Raw genomic sequence first — 20,191 nt, 5'->3', positions numbered from 1 at the left:
TTGTCTCCATTTGCTTTGGCACTTTTTGAACTTTGCTTTTATTGCATTCATTTACTACTCCACAAATTAATGGTGCAGAACCAGAGATATCATTCAAAAACTGTGAGTGGAAATACCCACCTCCTCCCATGGCCTCATAGTCTCATCCAGTCCGGGTATTTTTCCACGGGTATTTTTTCTTGGATGTGTGAGTGGATGTGTATCTGAACTTTAGCAACGTTCAAAAGAGATATGAATATCAGGCAGAGGGTGCATTTCACCTGCGCTTTTTTCCCCCCAGCACATACACTTTGGGCGTAATTCCCGGGGAATAGATTATTTTCAACAAGAGGTTGGCTACCCACCTGGCGGATATAAAGGCAGGATTCTATCACCTCTTTTGTTACAGTGACATAGAAAGGCATCAGGTGGTGGGTGACACTTACGCTCCTCTCCTGAGAATTGTCGATGTGAAAGGTACATACAGAGAGGTGATTACCCAGCATTTTAACCCACCCTACTATCTACCTGTGGCCAAAAAACACATTGAAATCGAGATTAAAACGGATCAAAAAACTGATCAAGTTTACCTTTGGCAAGACGGTTTTAAAATTACATTTTAGACCCGTTTCTTCTCAGTGACAAAAATGATGCATCAGACCCTCGACCAGAGGTGGACAGAGTACACAACTTCACTACTTGAGTAAAAGTACAGATACTCCTTGTCAAATATTACTCCAATACAAGTAAAAGTAGCTTAGTCAAAATATTACTTAAGTAAAAGTACTAAAGTATTTGTTTAAAAAATTACTTAAGTAAAAGTATTTAAAAAATATCTCAGGAAATACAGGAAAGGAAAGTAGCTTAATGTCATTATACAATACACTGATGCGATTCTGCTACAGACGTGTTTATAGCTCAAAAATAAGCAAATAAAGGCAAGAAGCCTCAGAACACAGACTCAGCTGCATTCATCAACACATGAAATATATTGCAGACAGCTGCGGTCAGTTCAGTATATTTTTGCATCTGACATCCATGCTTTCTCTACATAAAAAAAGATGTAGATGCAGGCACTACAAGAACTTATATTGACATTTACAGATAAACAACTTATTGGCTAGTTTACTTTACTTATATCATACATCACAGCCAAAAATGAGCCGGATAACCCACATCAGAGACAGCCGCACTTCACTAACGCGTGCACATCCACTCTCTCTCTCTCTCTCTCTCTCACACACACACACACACACACACACACACACACACACTCTCTCTCTTTCACAAACATTAAGCTAGCTAACGTTAGTAGCTACTTTACATACCGCGACGTGCTTTTTCCGGTTGGAAGACGAGTCTTTGTAGTCCGTGATATAATTGGTCCGCGGTAAGCACAACACACATTTAAACTGAAACGAATCAGTTTTTGTGACAAAAATCTCAAACATGGGTTTGAGATAAGGCCACGGCTGCGCATGACGTAGTACAGGTACGGCAATACGACTAAGACAAACCATACGCGAATCAGCAGAAACGGTTTATTTTCTCTGAATTTTGCACACAAAAAAAAAAAAATCATCAGCTAACGTAAGATCAAAAGTAGCGAGTAACGAGAGCATTAATAGAAATGTAGTGGAGTAAAAAGTACAATATTTGTCCTTCAAATGTAGTGGAGTGAAAGTAAAAGTATCCCCCCAAAATAATACTCAAGTAAAGTAGGCTACAGATACTCAAAAACTGTACTTAAGTACAGTACTCAAGTAAATTTACTTCGTTACTGTCCACCACTGCCCTCGACCCTCACCATTTTGTGAGTTAATATGAAAATAAATAGACTCTGTGGTGACCCTCAACAGTCCCAACCCTGGTCTAAGTCAGAGAGCCGTTTTAAAGAGCCGGATTCCAGAGAGCTCCACCTGCTGGGACCTCTCCACACCGATATATTATTCAGCGAGTGGCTTCTTTTGAACTCTGTGGACTTGAGAATTAAGCTGACCAGAGCGTCCGACACCTTTTGCCTGCTGACGTCATCTTTTAAAACCCCCGCCTACCTCATTGTTAACACCCACCAGGCGTATGAGCCGGGCGAGCACTGGCTGGCCCTGAACCTGGAGGAAGATGGAACAGCAACTTTTTTTGACTCTTTTGGATTTCCTCCTAATTTTTCTCACGACCCTAAACGCATTTTACGGTTTTTAAAAGGCCGTGTGGTATCTGTGCAACAACACATTCTGAGTGATGATTTAACGGTGACATGTTGCTCGTGTTTTTGGGGGCCTAAGGAAGGCAGCTGAGGTTGAGGTGATTTGTGAAAAGACACGGAGCCGTTAATCAGTTCTGTTTGTGCGCTAAAGGTTAGCTTGAGGGTAAGGTACTCGACCAAGTTTAATTCTTATTCCAAATGTGTGGAGCTGCCTCAACATTAACATGTCCATACAGGGACAGTCCGGCCAGCTTAAGGTTGTAAAGTCAAGAAGTGACATCAGTGGAGTTAAGTAACTTATAGAAGACGAGACAGCCCAAAGGGGCCAGAGGCAGATCAACTCATCTTTCGCCTAATGGATAGATGGACCATCAATCCACCAAAGTGACCAATTAGAAGAAGTAGGTGGTTACTTGTAGATTTCCCGGATCGAAGGCTCGAGAGGATTTCTGGTAGAGCATGTTGCGCCCGAGTTGACTGCAGCAGGACACCGTTCAGAGAGAGTTCACAAAGAACACACTTGAGACAAAGTATTGCGTTAGCCTTTTTGCAAAAAGGGAGAACACAGTCCAATGTGAGCCCCACGACTCACTCCTGCAACTGTCTGATAAAAGTTCTGCTCTCCTCTGCTCTCAGGCTTGTTTTATTCTCTTGCTTTGTAGGCGGTTACATGTTTGCAAAACACACACATATACGGATACATACATCTGTTCAGCTTGTTTTTGGCACGCCTTTAACACCCCACCACTGTCTTAAAGGATAACTACCGTTTTTTACAACCTGGACCTTATTTCTGGCAAAATATATGATCACTTACTCACCCAGATAACTTTGGTGTCATTCGGCGTCGTTCGGACGAAATTAGATCCAGTGTAGCGGCGATATATCCATATAATGGGAGAGACGGGGCAGCGACACACAGCCTCTATATAACGCATTATCTGCCACGAAACTAGTTAATTTCATCAATATTTTGTTATGAAATGCTAGCGCTATTCCCCTCTGAGTCCGGGCTCGTCCGTTATCAACATCCGGGGTCAAACTAGCAGTAGCAGCTACAGGTAAACAAGCCGCGCTGTCGCGGGTGCGCGCGCAGCTCAGAGACGACATCTTCCAGGTCAGAGGTAGTAGATCAGCCTACAGACCCCGGATGTTGACAATAGACGAGCCCGGACTCAGAGGCTAATAGCGCTAGCATTTCATAACAAAATATTGATGAAATGACCTAGTTTCGTGGCAGATAATGCGTTATATAGAGGCTGTGTGTCGCTGCCCCGTCTCTCCCATTATATGGATATATCGCCGCTACACTGGATCTAATTTCGTCCGAACGACGCCGAATGACACCAAAGTTATCTGGGTGAGTAAATGACCATATATTTTGCCAGAAATAAGGTCCAGGTTGTAAAAAACGGTACTTATCCTTTAACGGTCGAATTACACAACCCCCACCCCGTGTCTGTTTTGAGACGAGAAACAGAAAATGTGTCAGTCACCTCTTTCCTGTTCAGCAATATGCAGGGGAGTGTGGCCTTGAGCTGAATACATCCTGTTCAGACACACTGAACTATAGTTGCATGTTTTAGCTGTATAAGGCATAATAGTTAGAGCAGTGTCTTTCCACAAGCAGAAGGCAAAGCTTTAGGCAGATCTTTGCCAGATATTGGGAACACTGGGTGTGGCCACACTCGTTCAGACACAGGCTTGAAATCTGTTCAATAAAAATAATCATTAAATCAATCAATAAATCATTCCACCCAGCTTTGTCTCTGCAGATTGTTTTATCACCAAACAAACGCCGACACCTTTGATAAAAACAGCCCAGAAACAACACCACTTATCATGATTCCTTCACATTTGATCACATTTGGCAAATACAACAATCATTATCAGTAACTACTTATTTTAATTTTACTCTACATAAGCTTCATCTCAACAGACTACAATAGTAAAAACCCTGATTTTACATTAATAGACCAAAAATAGTTATCTAATAAAATAATATATATAGTATAACAGTCACAGGGGATATTTTCCTGCATTATTTTCAGTATTTGTAATTTTCAAAGAGTTAAACGTCCACTGTAGTGCATCAACAGTATACAGAGTGATTCAGGAGTAACTGTTAATGTATTCTCAGAAAACCAGACTGGGGAAACAATATTTTTCAATGCTAGTGATACTTTAGTACCAGTGCCACACCAGTGCCATACTATTGTCTAATTAACCTTCTAAAGCGTAAATTATATAATATTTTAAATAAAACATGCAAATTAAGGCAGATCAAAATGGGCAGAATAAGCATTTTGGCACATAAAATTCAATCTGGATAAAAGTATATTAGATCATTTAGTTGAAAAATATGGGTTAAAAATGACTTCTAAATATCAACTTTTACAGATAAAAGATGATCTATTTTATTCCATGAACTAATGTTATTAACATTTGTTGCTGTTGTTGTTCATTTCCTTCTTTATTGTGCAGAATCATATGAGCTTTGGCAAAATAAAAGCTGTAATAGTATTTATATTTATAGAAAGTGTGCCATCAGTACTTTTACTGAAGTGATCTGAAGACTTTCTCCATCACTGGCAGCACACACACGCACACACACACACACACACACACACACACACACACACACACACACACACACTGATTACCATCTTTAGCTGTACCAGAATCCCTGGCGGCTCCCTCTCGCTTGGAGGAGGGAGGAGGAGTCAGTCGGCCCATCACAGATTTTAAGAGGCGCACGGCTGCTGCTCATCGACACTGGGGCACCATGACGGCCAGGAGCGAACACACCTCTGTCCACTTCGTTTAATCGGTTCAAGCTCGACGGAGACGCTTTTATTTCGCTTTTTTATCCTCAGGATGACAACACGTTAAGTTCCTGTCTGGAGTTTTGCATTTTAAAAAAAAAAAGAAGTTTTTGACCATGGATGACGACTGTTTTGGCTGCCAGGTGGGTGAATCGTATGTGTGTGTGTGTGTGTGGAGGAGGGATAACGAGACTCGAAACAAGACACCAACTAGTTTGAATTGTTTGGATGGCTGTTATTATCCGTGGTTTTCAGTTTCAATGCTGTGTCTGTGCTCTGGTTTATGCCACTTTCATGCGTCAAGACTCCATTTGCATGAAAATACTTCAAGTCTACCCAGGTCTTCAGTTTTCCCGCGGTATCCGGCTGCTTCTGAAGTGTTGAAGATAAGGTAGACATGATTTCATGCAACTGAAGTCTTGCTGCTGGCGTTTGTCCCATAAAAGTGGCACTATCGGAACACACACAACCCTCCTGACAGTGTCGATAAACAGTGTGGTGTAACGCCTCCGTGAGCAGGGGCCACGTGCTATAACGTGCAGTCCCAAAACAAATCACAAAGAGTGAGTGTGACGTTCAGAAATGATGGTGTCTGCTGAGGGGATGTATCATACATGTTCAGACATGTTTTTCTCACCTTTTTGGGTTAAAATCGGCCCTCTGATTTGACTGGCAGTAAATGCAATATCTGGGGTCTGCCAATTTAATGGCATAAAATGAGAATACAGTGTGGACTTTTTGGCTATTAGGTCATGTTGTGTTGTAGTCGATCTACGTAGGAAAACCCATCAAAGTGACCAAACCTGATGCACAAAATTACCTTATTGAATGTTTGGATAATTTGTAAAGACTAGTAAACCAAGCTCCATTCTAAAATTAGGTGTTTTATAGTAGGGCTTCATTTTTTCACTGTAAGAACTGTAGTTACAACTTTTCAAAAGCTCTTTCTTGATTGCTTGAGATCTACAGACCCTATCGGCACACGTAATTTACTCCGTAAAGTCATTAACTTACCTGTGATGAGGTTTTTGCCACAGGCGGGCACATATTGACTGGACAGGTCTCACGGTTTACCATTTTTATCCTCTCTTCGGAAGATGTAAAACCACAGATCTCTTGTTTTAGTGTCCTTTGTTCTTTGGGGGAAGTAAATAACATCTAAAACTTTTGAATTTTAAATGTTTGACATGAAAAGTCCAACACAGCAGCTTTTAGGCATGTCGCTACTCGATTCGTTTTTTTTCAATCTGGGGCCAGCACTGGCTGCATACCCCTGCCTGCCAGAGGGAATTTTATTGACCGGAAATACCCCGGATGACACCATTGTTTCCGAGTCATATTTTGATTTCTTTTTAAAAGTTGGTGTGGGCTCAATACCTTGGGAGGAGCCCCACTGAGCACATAAGGTGAAACACAGAGAGACTAAATTCAGTGTGGCTCTGGGACCTGCTCAGGTTTATCGCTGTATTTGCACAAAAATGGGAAAAAAAGATATTAAAATCCATATTTGATACTTGAATATTGGCATCTGAAATGATGTGTATTGATGGATAAATTCTGGGTTGTAAGGCTATTAGATCATGGAATCCCAGAGAATCAACTTGAAACATGGACACTGAAAAAAAAGTGATAAATGCTAATTTTGACTTCTTGGTCTTGGTCACCAATGTACTATGAGATCTAGATGGATGACAAATTCAAGGAAAAAGACTTGACAGCCATGCAAGCAGCTCTGAATCTGTACGAATTGGACCTAAATGCTAACATTCAAATATTTACAAGCTGCGTTGCTTACAATGTTAATCTTAGTTTAGCATGTTGACATGCAAATGTTTGCTTATTAACGCTTTAAACAAAGTACAGCTGAGGATGATGGCAATGTAATTATTTTTGCAGGTATTTGGTCTTAAAGGTGCAATATGTAAGAATTTTAGTTGAAAACATTCAAAAATGAACTCAAATTATCAAGAAGAATAAGTGAAGAAATAAGTTTTGAAACTGTGACATCTACAGTGTGTATTGTTTTGCAGAGATATCTACTAAAATTAACACTTCCCCGGTGCTCCATGCTCCCAGTCTGGACTGCTAGCTGCACAGCTAACTAGCTAATGGTAGCTACAGTTAGTGGTTATTCTGGTGAAATGCTGCCCCCTATTTGTTTTGAGTATGAATTCAACAGGTCTACAAATGTCACACATTGCACCTTGAAATAGCATTTAAATTTTGACCTGATGGTGTGCAACATTACTGTTTGCACAGATTCAATGGCAATTCATCAAACGTTTGTGGAGATATTTCACTGTAGACTAAAGTGGTGGATCGACCTGCAGACTGACATTGCCATCCAAGAGCTGCTCTGCTAGAATGGCTACAAACACAATATCAAGTCTTTAGTGAGGTTGACAGATACTAAATACTAAACCAGTGAAGGTCACATGACATGGAGACTATTGAGAGACACAAAAAAAAGATGAACTTTTCTTTTTTTTTTCTTTTCAGCAAGCTCCCCCAGAGCCACAGAATACATTTATACAGCTGTTTTCCCATGCTTTTCCTTGTAAACTCAATGTAAAATTTGGAGGAGTGCCCCTTTTTTCTGCTCTTGTAACTGTCAATATTAGCTGAAGCCAAATTTCTTTAAGTTGGAAAGTGTGTGTTTTTTTGTTGTTGTGTGTTTTTCTGTTTTGCTCTGGTGCCAATCCAGTTCCAAAACAGAAAGCTCAAAGCCACTAAGAATATTACCAGTATCAGCCCACCTAGCGTGACGAACATCTGCACTGAAATATGATGGAGAAGGTCCGGAAACATCCAACCAACCCATCTCTGTTTGACAACCAGACTCATAGAGAACAACTGGGTTGCTGTGATGATGGCGGCACATGCAGGTGCGGCAGCCAGGGGCTCCTTCAATCCTCGATACATTTTTGATATATTGTTGTAATTTTTTGACTCCAAGCCTTTGTGGATTTTATTTTATACACTCCATAATCAATATTTTCTTTTATATTTGCAAAGGAGCCTTGACTCTACTATGCTTGCTATTATTGACACAATATAACTGTGAATGTATATGACATGCAACTAGGGGTGTCAAGATTCTCCAAATCCTCGATTCGATATAATTTTCGATTCTTAGGTCACGGTTCGATTCGATTCTCGATTTTTACATTTATTTTTTTTAAAGCACAGGTTGTTGCCATTTTTAGACTAGACTTTTATGCAATATAATATCTGACCTTTGTTAGCAATGTACCACACTACATTGTCAAATTTAAAACATTTATTGACAACATAATGTATTAATAACTTAAATCTTCGGTCAATTGGAAACTTAAACAAAATAACCTGCCATCTACAGTGTTTCCTCTAGATTTTTTTGTAGCAGCGGTGGTCTAAGTTGGTAACCTAGCAACACTAGGGGGGTCTGGGGGCATGCCCCCCCCATAAGAAAAATTTGGAAAATGACCCTTTAAATGGTGACTACTGGTGAGATTTTGGGAAAAAATGTTGAGATTTAGACTTACACAATGAGTCTTATTCTTACAAGAGTAGCGTTTTGCCTAGGAGTGTGGACAGCAGGTCTGAGGGGGCTTCAGATAGCTCTGACAAGTTTACCTAGCTAGCTGCTAGCAACTTTTAATGCAAGCTAGTGAAGCAGCTTTAATGTGGTTGCTTATAAACTGAAGAACATCAGTCAGGCCAGGAATCAGGAACTGCACATTTATTCCCTACAGGGGCAGCGAGGGACACGGTCAGTACACACAGGCTGTCAGATGCTCCGTCTCCTGCAGCAGGTCATTAAATATGCAAATGAGGGTAAAATCTCAGTCAAACTTACCAAAATAAACGGCGGTTTTCACCGACCAAAACAAACGTAAATATTCAGCAGTGTGTTAGCAATGATATTGTTACGTTTATATACAGTTTAAGACAAAATAACGTAACCAACAGACAGAGAGCATCACAACCCATCTTACCAGCACAAAAGCTTCCCAAGTTTTGCTGGGAAGGTAAATAAGCTATGTGACTACAGCGTCTTCGTGTACCGATAATTAAAGTCCCCCCCGCTACAACAGGTGACACGGAACTATGAAAACACTTACTCAAAATAACGCTGATTTCAGTCACTCAACTTAAACGGTGACTAGTAGAAATTATACAAATAGCAGTAATGACAATAGTAATCGATTTCAAGATAACTTAGGATGTAGTGCTTTCACTGTGTGCAACTTAAATTCGCTATTCGCCCGTGTTATTAAACCTACAAAAAATCATGTCTTTTTTTTTTTCTTTTTTGCGGCGGTGCTGAAAATCCAGCCGTTTGACTGGCTGTAGCTAACAGCTACTGGCTCAGCTAGCAGCTAAGTTAGAGGAGGTTGACTCACAGCACTTCAACACGTGTGTGTTTTTAAAAAAAAATTTTTTAATGTGTACTGCCATGTTCGTAGTGTTTCCCGTGGCCGGGTATGGTACACGCACATAGCATATCTTACACACTGTGGTCTGCAGGTTAGCAGACCACAGGTTAACTAGCGGTGTCTGCTACAATGTGCTGCGTCAAGTGCATAATTTTGCGTAGCGTCCGTACTGCTTCCGGGGGGAATCGTCGATCCTCTCTTTGACTTCGATCCTCGAGACCATGATGTAATTTCGATCGATTTTGATAAAAAATCGAAATCGTGACACCCCTACATGCAACTGATGAGAGGAAATGGAAAAGTACACTGTGATCTGACAGTCTGCACGCAGGGGTGAGACACATAGATAGAGAAGTGCTTAGAGGGCAAGGGTGAGGTAAGAAACTGGTTTAAACTAGATAACAGGAAGACTACGAGACAGTTGAAAAACAGGAAACACTTTGAGTGCGTAGAGGTGACAAGACACTCAGATTGGAGAAATACTAGACAACGAGCAGAAGATGAAAACACCCTAGAGACAAGAAAGCCAATCATCAAAAGAGTCTCTTCTCTCGCATCAACCAACTCGGGGAAGTTAAGGTTGACTTCAACACCTTCTACTGAAGCACAATTTACCTACAATAGAAATGCACTTACCAACATCGGAAAAGGAAGTGTGGGGGTTGGACTTAGTGCAGCAGACCAGGGACATCTGCCAAAGGCCAGCCAGACCAGGAGGACAAAATGTCACTGAAAGCGCTGTGACTGCCCCAGGAAGTGAGGAAAAGGAGGTGGCATCAGAGCTAAGCTGACCCAGCTTGGACCAAGAGCTGTCCCTCTACCAAGCCTTCTTCTGGCTAATGTCCGGTAGCAGGAGAATAAAGTGGATGAGGTGCGACTGAGGCTGAGCACCCCCATCATTGACCATGTACGAAGCTGATGGAGTCAGGCATTGGGCGATTTAGGACTCTAATGGAAGAAGCGTCCCCAGGGGTAAGATTTTAGGAAATGGGTAGACTCCTTGAGATCGCCACCAGCATAAATGCAGGAGCACAAAAGGCACTTAGTCAGTTGGATCCCAGGATCAATTCATGCTTGTTGTTGTTGCTGTCTTGAAGAAGCCAGTAAACTCCTTTGCACCAGACTCTGCACATCTCCAATCTGATCTTCTTTGAGCCTTTTTCCCGATTCCAGCCTACAGTGAAGAGGCTACTTTTTCATGAAGTGTTGGTCAAAGATGTCACCCAACTTCACACACCTGGGGCCAAATGTATAAAACTCTGTGATTATTCAGTTGTCGAAATATGTGTAGACACAAAACAGGAAACATGCACAGTCTTTTTGTCAGATTTGTAAAACCCCACGTACGTCTGTTCCCATCTTTTCCTTATACATCTCAATCATCCTGAAAGTGTGTGTGTGTGTGTGTGTGTGTGTGTGTGTGTGTGTGTGTGTGTGTGTGTGTGTGTGTGTGTGTGTGTGTGTGTGTGTGTGTGTGTGTGTGTGTGTGTGTGTGTGTGTGTGTGTGTGTGTGTGTGTGTGTGTGTGTGTGTGTGTGTGTGTGAGCCTTCCAAAAATCCCCACAATTGACTACGAATGGCTTTAAACACACCCACAATTACCTGCTTTGCATACAAGGGGCCAGAATTTAGTTTGGATTGAGAAGAAGTGGCGAAAGTAACTAAGAAGTGTAATTTTATGGACTGTGAAGTACTTGAAGTAATGATGAGGCTTACGGTCTGGCATTAGCGACAAAATGAAGCAAATGAAATGGTAGAAAGTGACAGAAGCGGTGAACACTGAGTTCAGAGCCACAGACTTTAAAAGGGTTAAAAAGTGGTCTGATTTTTAAAAAAATAAATTTTTAAACGAGAGGCCAAAGAGAGCTTCTCTGTGCACAGTGATAGTGTGTGAGTTACTGTAGGAGGAGACGGGATCGCCGCGCTCCCTCTGCTTGATGTGGGATCATCAGCATGGGCCTTAAAATCAGTACGGTCCCTGAAAACTCTCTTAAATTGTGCATTGGCAATGTCCTCTAGCAGCGCCCAAGCAGCTATTGTCATGTGGCACAGCCATTACGCATGGCTTCAGCCCTGAAATTGTGCCCTTTACACCTGAATGTATTACTCTCCAACCATACAGGAAAATAATTATTTATATAAAGGTCATGTATTTATTTGTTTATTTACATAAAGATAATAATCATTATAATTATCATAATGCATACAGACAAACATTTTACAGAAAACAGTAGAAAAGGTTAAAAACTCATCACTGCATCATACTGTTTTTTTTTAAACTATAGATATAATCCTAACAAATCAAATCAAATCAAATTTTATTTGTATAGCCCAAATTCACAAATCACAGTTTGCCTCAGAGGGCTTTACAATCTGTACAGAGACGACACCCTCTGTCCTTCGACCCTCGATTCGAGTGAGGAAAAACTTGCCCCAAAAAAAGGCCCTTTTAACAGGGAAAAAAAATGCGGAAGAAACCTCAGGGAGAGCCACAGAGGAGGGATCCCTCTCCCAGGACGGACAGACGTGCAATAGATGTCGCATGTACAGAGCAGATCAACGAGATCACAATGTATTCGATTATAAGCGATGGTTGACAGGAGTGAAAGTACATAAAGATGTATTACAGCAATAATGATGAAATGCACATGGAAATGTGATTACTAGTGATAACAGTAGTAGTGATTAATGGTAAGGATGGTATGTAACACAACTGAGCAAACACGGCTCTAAATAAAATGCCACCCAAATTCACTCTTACCCTATTTCTGCCAACTTGCAACATTACATTAATCAGACTGAAAAGACTGTGCATGGTCCGCATTGTGTTCATTCTCACCCTCTGTGGAATTTTGTACATCTGGAAATCTGTGTGGAAAGTGCCGCAAGTACACTTTTTGTTTTTTTCCCCTGGAGAATAAGAACAGCTACATCAGGGTGTTTGTTTGTTGGCTTCAGCTCAACATTAAACACAATCTCAGTCATGAAGCTGATTTGGAAAACTAGACACTGTGGGCTTCAGTACAACACTCTGCAACTGGATATTGAACTTCCTCACAAGCAGATCCCTGAGAGTAAGGATTGGCAGTCATCCAACCGCCTAGAACATCACTGGTACCATCTACAGAGCGTCTGTGACATCAGTGAAGTGAGATGTCTGCACAGGGTCCAAAGGGTACTTAAAGACTACACCCACCGAAGCCACAGTCTGTTCAACCTGCTGCCATCGGGCAAAAGATACAGAAGAATCTGCTGCCATACCATTTCCTGATACTTTTGTTGTCATTGCTTTTGTCTTTTCTTTATTTTTTTTTTGCATGAACACAGATTTGAACAGTTGGTGTTTTAACATTGTGTTCTTAAATTGTTTCTTGACGCTGTTTACTGTGCACACGTATGTCTTGAATCTTTATCTCGTCTCCAGGGGCCACCAATGCTGAGCCTTGCCAGGTGCTGGAGGTCATGGGAATTCGGAAGAGTGTTGTGGGGCAGCCAAAGCTACTTGTGTGGGAATGTAGCAACTGATGTATAGTTGATCAAACGCACAGGACCGGCATCTGTGTCAGGGCAAACCATTTGCATGAGAGACAATGTGTGACCAAGACACAAGTAGCCTCATATCTGCTCTGCTTTCAGAAATGCATAACACTAATGTATGCAATATGGAAAAATAGATCCGATGGTATAATATTGATCATTTAGAGACGTGAGCAGTTTTGACAGAAATGGTGTGATTGGTTGAATAATGGCTTGAGGAATTATTGAGTGCTTTGAAAATTAACAAAGGAATAAAAGCATATAGTAACCTGTGATGAAATTTAGGTGAATGAGTCGGGTTAGCTTTATAAGTTTCCCATCTATATAGCAAGATTTTGAGAATATTGCAGTTGTACTCTAGTTGGGATAACGAGTTTCCATGTGTAGTGGAAATTCTCCTTTGAGGTTGAGAGTTGCTAAATCTCAGAAGAATTGTAGACTCAGCATGGAGAGAGGACCTGAAGTGTTTTCTCCCGTCTTCCAAATGTTTCTGACTTGAATACAAACAGAGTGGGGGGTTACAACATTTTTTCCCAGAACAATGACCCCTTGATGTTTGGTTGATCGTCTCTTTCCCTTTCTTTGATGCTTCATTAGAATGTAAATGTCATCTACCATCTATCTTCCTGTAACACCTCAGACGAGAGTCAATTGTCTCTCGTCTGACTTTATGACAAAGGGGTTTCTCCCCTTTTGCTCTCACATCCTGATATGGTGTTTACAGTATATTTCTTACTGAATGGAAAACTATTTAATTTCTCACACATGTCAGACCTACTTTTGGCCACCCCCTATCTCTACCCGGGTGGACTTCAGGAGTGTAACAGCTTTTGTGGTAGAAGGTGTTTTTTAGTCTTGTTGTGCGGGCGTGCCGTGTTCTGTTGCGCCTTCCTGAGGGCAGGGGGGCAAAGAAACAGTGACCAGGGTGTGTGCTGTCTCTGGCGGTGATCTAAGCCTTCCGGCTGCAGCGGGTCTGGAAGATGTCCTCTAGTCTGGGGAGCTGAGTGCCGATGATCCTCTCTGCAGTCTTGATGATGCGCTGGAGACCTTTCCTGTTCTCTGCGGTGCAACCAGAGTACCATACTGCAGTATGTGAGGATTGACTCAATGGCTGACCTGTAAAAGCCCAGCAGCTGTTGTGGGAGGCGTGTCCTTTTGAAGCACCTCGGGAAGTGAGTGAGTGAAACTAAGACAATGAACATAGGTAACATTATACCTACTCAACATCAATATCTTAGCATTGTGATTATGAGCATGCAGACATTAGTGTTGAGCTCAAAGAACCCCCTTTTAAAATGAGTAACGTCCTATGAGACTTCTCCTACTGGCTCTGATTCCACCAATAGCTCATCTTCTGTAAGTAACATAGCTCTGCTGATGTCACTCCTTGGGGCTTGCAACCTAAAGTTGACCTGATTGTCTCTGTCCTTATATGGGAATGTATACTTTAAGCCACCTCCGAGTGATGGGCATGAGATGGGCATCCTCATCCTCATCCCAGTTACCGTAAACACAGAGCTGATTAACGACTCTGTGTCTTCTCACAGATCTTCTCAACATCAGCCACATTCCTTATGCCCCACAAGAGAAGCAAGATGTCAGTTAAATCATAGCTCAGAATTTGTATAGGGGACGAGAAGTAAGCACCATCCAGGATGTTGTGTCCATCCTGCATACCTTGCAGCCCCAAACGCTCCATGCTGTCGGAGTTGGAGAAGCTCATTAAGCTGTGACGGGCCCTGCCAATATCTGTCGCGGCATCCGAGCGCTCTTTCTCAGCCTTGCGCAGGCTGAAAACCTGGCTGCGCACCATGACGCAGGAGAGGAGATGTCTCGACCCTGCTTAAAATCTTCATCAGTAGGTCAACTGAGAGAAGGTCCACTTTTGAATATGCATGAAAGCCCTGAGTCAGGAGCGCAGACTTTCCTTTTTTCATTCAAGGCTACTAATAATGCTGTTATGTTCCTTAAATGGCTTGATTTATCGATCGAAGTTTCATTTTCTTAACAATAAAGATGCCGTGTTCATCCATCTAGTTCTCTTATAACTGCACGCCATTATAAAATAACTTCAAATCAAATCCTTAATCATTGATAAAAGTGCGTGCTTCCCCCGCCCCTCCCAACAAAAATCCCCCCATCTCAGAAAATAGTTCCGACGTCCATGAAGCCGGTGAATCAGATCAATAGAACGTTTTTTTTTTTCTGGTTATCATCTATTGATATTCGGTACGCTACAGTTGTGGTGTCAGAATTTAATGTATTTTATGTACACAAGCAGGAAAGCTGGTGCCGCGGCCCGGCGGAGAATTAATGCTCATTTGCTCATTTATTTGCTCAAACTTGGAGCCATATGTGATCATAGTGATGATGAGAAAAGAAAACACATTAACTAAAGGTACAGCCTAAACTGAGATGCGAACCCATACTAGCGGATGATTCTGCTTACTGAGGGAGCTGCTCTACCAGGAGAGCTATACGTCAGTCATAATGCTTTCATGTGTCTTATTGATCACCGACCCGGTGCCCCAGCTGACACACCATCAGCGTCTGGACATACGTGCTGCTGTCGTGTCTTCAACCTAAAAACTGATCTTTATACATTTTTTCGTTGAGAGATGATCCTCGCTGAATTATGGAACTGATCAGAATCATTTCTTAAATGCTTGTATGGACGTTGAAACTTCTGTAGGCTGTGCGTAATTGTTTCTGCCTCCGCTTAGCCATGGCTGCAGCGAGTGAGCAAAATCACAACCTCAGATGTCTTTAGGGTCTTTGTGTGCACAAAAAAAGACCACAGTTAAACATAAAAGCAAAATGAAAACAGATAAACATAAAATGGGAATATCACAGATAAATACAAAATACAAAGAATAAGACCGTAAAAGACAATTAAAAGGCTTCATAGTGAAAAAAATTATTCATCTCATCCGCCATTAACATCATCAACAACTCACTAAGTTTGTCCTTGCTAGAGGGACCCTGTAGCGACAGGCTGAAGGAAGGAGTTGGAATGAGGTGTGGAGTGGGTGAGGTATTATTAGCTACATTCTTGTATTTAAGCAACAACGAACAGAAACATAAATCAGGCAACTCTGTCCATTCCCCGTTCATGGTCACTGCTCCCTGCTGCTGCAGGTGCGTGATTCTCGCGTGATCTTGGCCACAACGAAGTAGTACCTACTGTATGAGAGATGGGCTGGTATGAGACCAAACTCCATATGCTCTCATCAATTACAACGTGAATTAGGTTAGAACGTTTCCATCGAGTGTGCTCCACACAGAGGGTTAAGATCTATTTGGTGTTCAGGGATAGCTTTACATGGATTTTCTTCATTAGGGTTGAATAGACACAGGCCGGGAAGTGTCCTTCAGAACTGGTGTGGCATTACACCGTGCTACTACATGTACTGTTGAGCCTGTTCTCCTTTAGCGAGCTTTATTGAATACTTCAACATAAGCCATCACGTCTCCTGAATCTCCGTTCTCACCTGGGTTGATCAGATGAAAGGAATTCATGAACAGTTTTAGTAAACTTCCAGTCCGTTTCACAGTTAGCAATCTTGTGCGCGACAATCAGTGGTATCCCTCAGCCTGGGATATTGTTTGAAAATGGGAGTTTGATTTCATTGAAGTGAAGTTACGGTGAACTTGGCCTGCATCATGATTAGGACTCACAATGAGCATATGGAGTGTAACGATTCTGTGAGAGCTGTCACTGACTTTGTTTACAGGCTTTCATAAATCACACAATCCATATTCGCCGGTGGTGAGGATGATCCAGATGAGCTGACTGGAGAAGGCAGAGTGTGTGTGCGGAGACTGCACTGTCTCCAGTGTCCCTTTAGGGGCTCTATTAGCAATAGCAATTAGCAGTAGCAATTAATTGCACTCAGAACTCAGAAGAAATACGACCTTTGACACGTAAAAGTGCAAAGGAGCAGTCACCCAAGTTGGAATTTCAAGACACTTACTTGGGCAGAATCCACAAGCCTGACTCAGATGACATCACAGCAGTATGGCATTGCACATAGTGAACAATTACCTTTTAATTTATGTAGTGTTTGTGTTGTGAAACGTGCAGTAACAGCTTTTGTAGTAAAACTTTGTAGTTGTGAAGTTCAGACTTGCCATAGTCCCAACATGGGACACATTTAGACTGGGAGTTGGGAGACGGGATCGCCATGGGTTTGCCGTGGGTTGTAAGAGGACTCATGACACGAACATGACTCCGCTTAAAAGGTGGGGCAAGCATGCTTTTGCCCTACTCTGGAGAAGGTACATCTTTCACAAAACTCGCCACTGTAAAACAGAGCCCTTAAACCTACCAGCCTGCCTTCCTAGCAATTCTTGCTGTTGCGATGTGCCTACTTGATATGCTGTTGCTATCAAAATACTTTTAAAAAAGCGGTTGAACTTTCCTGTTGTGTAGTAGCAAAGAACAAACCTCCGCCCATGTCAAATGAGGACTGGAACAAGATTAGTCTCAGATTCACTCATCATTTCATCCTCATTCATTTTCTGTGTTGCTAAAGCACCTTTTTTCTGTTTTTTCTTGTTTTAGGTCTGCCTCACCACCTTTAAAAAAATATCTCAATTCAAGAAACATGTGCGCTCGGGGCCACATCAAAAGGTGGGCATTATAAACTTCATGTACACTCAGCCTGATTATTCTCTGTGTATTTGCTGGAAAAGGTACGAAGTTCTCACTCTGAACCAACCAACCAAAATTAAAACAAGGGTTTCAGCGATGAATTCAATTTTCCTGTTTGCTTCGACCAGAAATGGCACATGCGTGGTCAACTTAAAGAGTCTTGGGTTGTTAAATTTGAAAGGATGTGAACACACGCAGAACCTGCAAACTCTACATAGAGAGATGCCTAGGCAGAGGGTCACTCCAGTTAAAATTACCAACCTGAATGCAAAGTGCAATCTTGTGTTGATGGCTAGTTGAAAGTGTTTCTTAACCTCATGAACGGCACAAGGGAAAAGGCTGAAATGTATACTGAGAGTTAAACCTGGACACCCTAGACCAGAGTGAAAAGACCAGTCCTGTGTTTGACTCGGTCACCATATTTCTGTTGCTACATGAGCCTCAGTATTAACAAGTCAACTCAACATGTCTCCTTTGTACTTTACCAACAGAAAATGACAGAAGTCTTCCAGAAAGGTTTGTTATCCACATTTAATTTTGTGTGTGTGTCCTGCACGAGGACACATTTCTTACTCAGTTTATTTGTCCATTAAGTTGATTAATTCCTTTTTCTTTTCTTACCTGTTTTAGATAATTTCGAGAATCATGGTAAGCATGCTGCCATCTCATTGTTTTTTCTAAAGGTGCTTTTAAACTGTGGCGGTCAAGAAATCACGAGGGCAGAAGTGGGTTGCAGTCACTATCTTTATTACAAAGGATAAAGACTTGGGTTGGTCTGCGAGTACCACCCTATAAATATAAACCAATAGGTTCTCATCCTTCTCATGGTAACAGCACATTCCTTTAAGAGGTTAGGCCAAGGCTAACAAAAACATATTTGTGGACTGGGTTTTAGCTGCTCTTCTGTCCAAAAAAGCCATGTGTTTTATGAGACCTCTGTCCCACTCATGGTATTGCTCAACTCCATAAACAGCATAATGGATCTGGTTACTTCCCTCCTCTCTAGACAACAGGATGCAGCCTGCCTGGTGGAGTGTGTGTGTAGCACAGGAACACGTTGTGCAACACTATACTGACTTGAGGATGCATAGTTGTAAGCTGATAAATGCTCAATACATTTGATTACTGCATTAATCGCATATTAACTGATGGACATCAGTCCATGTATATAGGAGTAAGTGTAAATACGACTGACAGTGCGCCAATGCATTTCTACTTCAAAACAAAGTTTATGTTTAAAGTCAGTGTTAGGCTGGGATCAAAAAAAGTAGTTGCTAAAATACAACAATGGCATATGACCATACAGAATCCAGGAGTCATATGTCATCCTTCAAGCTCAAGGCAGGTGCACCAAGATGACCTTCTGAGAAGCCGTAGAAGCACTGGCATCGTCTCCCAAAATGGGAGCCACTAGCTCAAGTGTATGTGGTTGAAAGAGTAGCTTGGCTCCTCAGAGGTGTTGGTGATTGGAGCAGAGGGAAGATTTAGCAGTGAGGTTATTGTAGTGGGAAAATACTGCACATGAGATGTTCTTTAGTATTAGTTTAAACCTCGCCCCATTCCTGTTTGAGAGAGATCTTTGGAAAACTGATTGGAGTTGGGCTTTAATAATACTTCAATTGGATCTGAAGTGGATTGATACTGGGTTTGATAGAATGCTAACAACCCCAACCCTCATTGACGTTACTTCTTGATCCACTGGCAGGAATGTGTATCATGCTCTTATATTCTTGTGTGTCAACGTGAGAACAAACTAATGCTGACCCAGTGATCGGAAAAAATGGGCCCATAGCACTTCCACAAGGGACCTTTTTAAAGGCTTCTGTGTGCTTCAAAAGAAGTGCTCATCCGATAGTCTGAAACCCTGTCATGCAGGAAACTACAACTGAGTGTAAAACCGTTGCTATCTTAAGGAAAGAGTCACCAAAATCTGCACCCATTTGTGCAATTATTATGTGTGAATATAGGAGTTTGCAACATCAGACTATCCGTCGCAGCCTCCAAAGGATATGACGTAATTGAAAGAGCACAGTAGAACGGGGGAAAATGTAATGACTGTTAGTTTGGATCAAGAGGAAGGAGATCGGAGCCAGCTCAAAGTTTAACAAAGAGGAGCAATCGCAAAGCAACAATACAGGATTGTTACGGAGGGAGAACTCAACTTCTGAGCAGGGAGGCTTGGTATTTATTTGTCTCTCTGTGCAGAGAGCTGTCTGTGCAACAGCTGCAGGGTCATGCCCTCTACACATAAAGATACAGGTCAGGGGGTAGAGTGGAACATTCAGTAGTTTACTCACTTCCCTAAACTTAGGTAGAAATTTGTTTATTTGCATGTTGCTATTACTGAAGCATAAATACTGTATAGTGGTGTGACAACGCAGTGTATAGCCTGGTTTGTTGACAGATTCAGGGTATATACCGATAACGGCGTACAAAGTTATTAACAAACGTGAATTTCACTCTCATTTTGCCAATGTACATTACTCCACCTGTTTGAAGTTTAAGATTGAAATAACTTGGGCCCTCCTAAGTAGCTCTAATGTCATCATTCTTTCTTTTATTATGTTTGCTCT

The 20,191-nt window shown here is 41.7% G+C and overlaps 1 protein-coding gene across 5 annotated transcripts in view; it reads left to right on the top strand.

The window, feature by feature from the left end:
- Nucleotides 1-4,978: 4,978 nt before the first annotated feature.
- The window catches only part of LOC311272461 (uncharacterized protein), a 39,634-nt gene continuing 24,421 nt past the window's right edge, over nt 4,979-20,191 (top strand). For 4 of the 5 annotated variants that reach the window (XM_084378888.1, XM_084378887.1, XM_084378889.1 and 1 more), the window contains exons 1-4: nt 4,979-5,153; nt 17,529-17,597; nt 18,110-18,134; nt 18,249-18,266. In XM_084378888.1, coding sequence (XP_084235014.1) covers nt 5,127-5,153; nt 17,529-17,597; nt 18,110-18,134; nt 18,249-18,266 — 139 coding nt within the window. In that variant the 5' untranslated portion in view covers nt 4,979-5,126. Of the gene's footprint in view, nt 5,154-14,001; nt 14,141-17,528; nt 17,598-18,109; nt 18,135-18,248; nt 18,267-20,191 lie in introns of those variants that run through there. The other variant, XM_084378890.1, reaches the window with a different exon arrangement.

The sequence above is a fragment of the Pagrus pagrus genome, assembly GCF_965226575.1.
Source record: "Pagrus pagrus genome assembly, chromosome: 17".
NCBI classification, from domain to species: domain Eukaryota; kingdom Metazoa; phylum Chordata; class Actinopteri; order Spariformes; family Sparidae; genus Pagrus; species Pagrus pagrus.
This window is presented reverse-complemented; position numbering and strand designations above follow the sequence as displayed.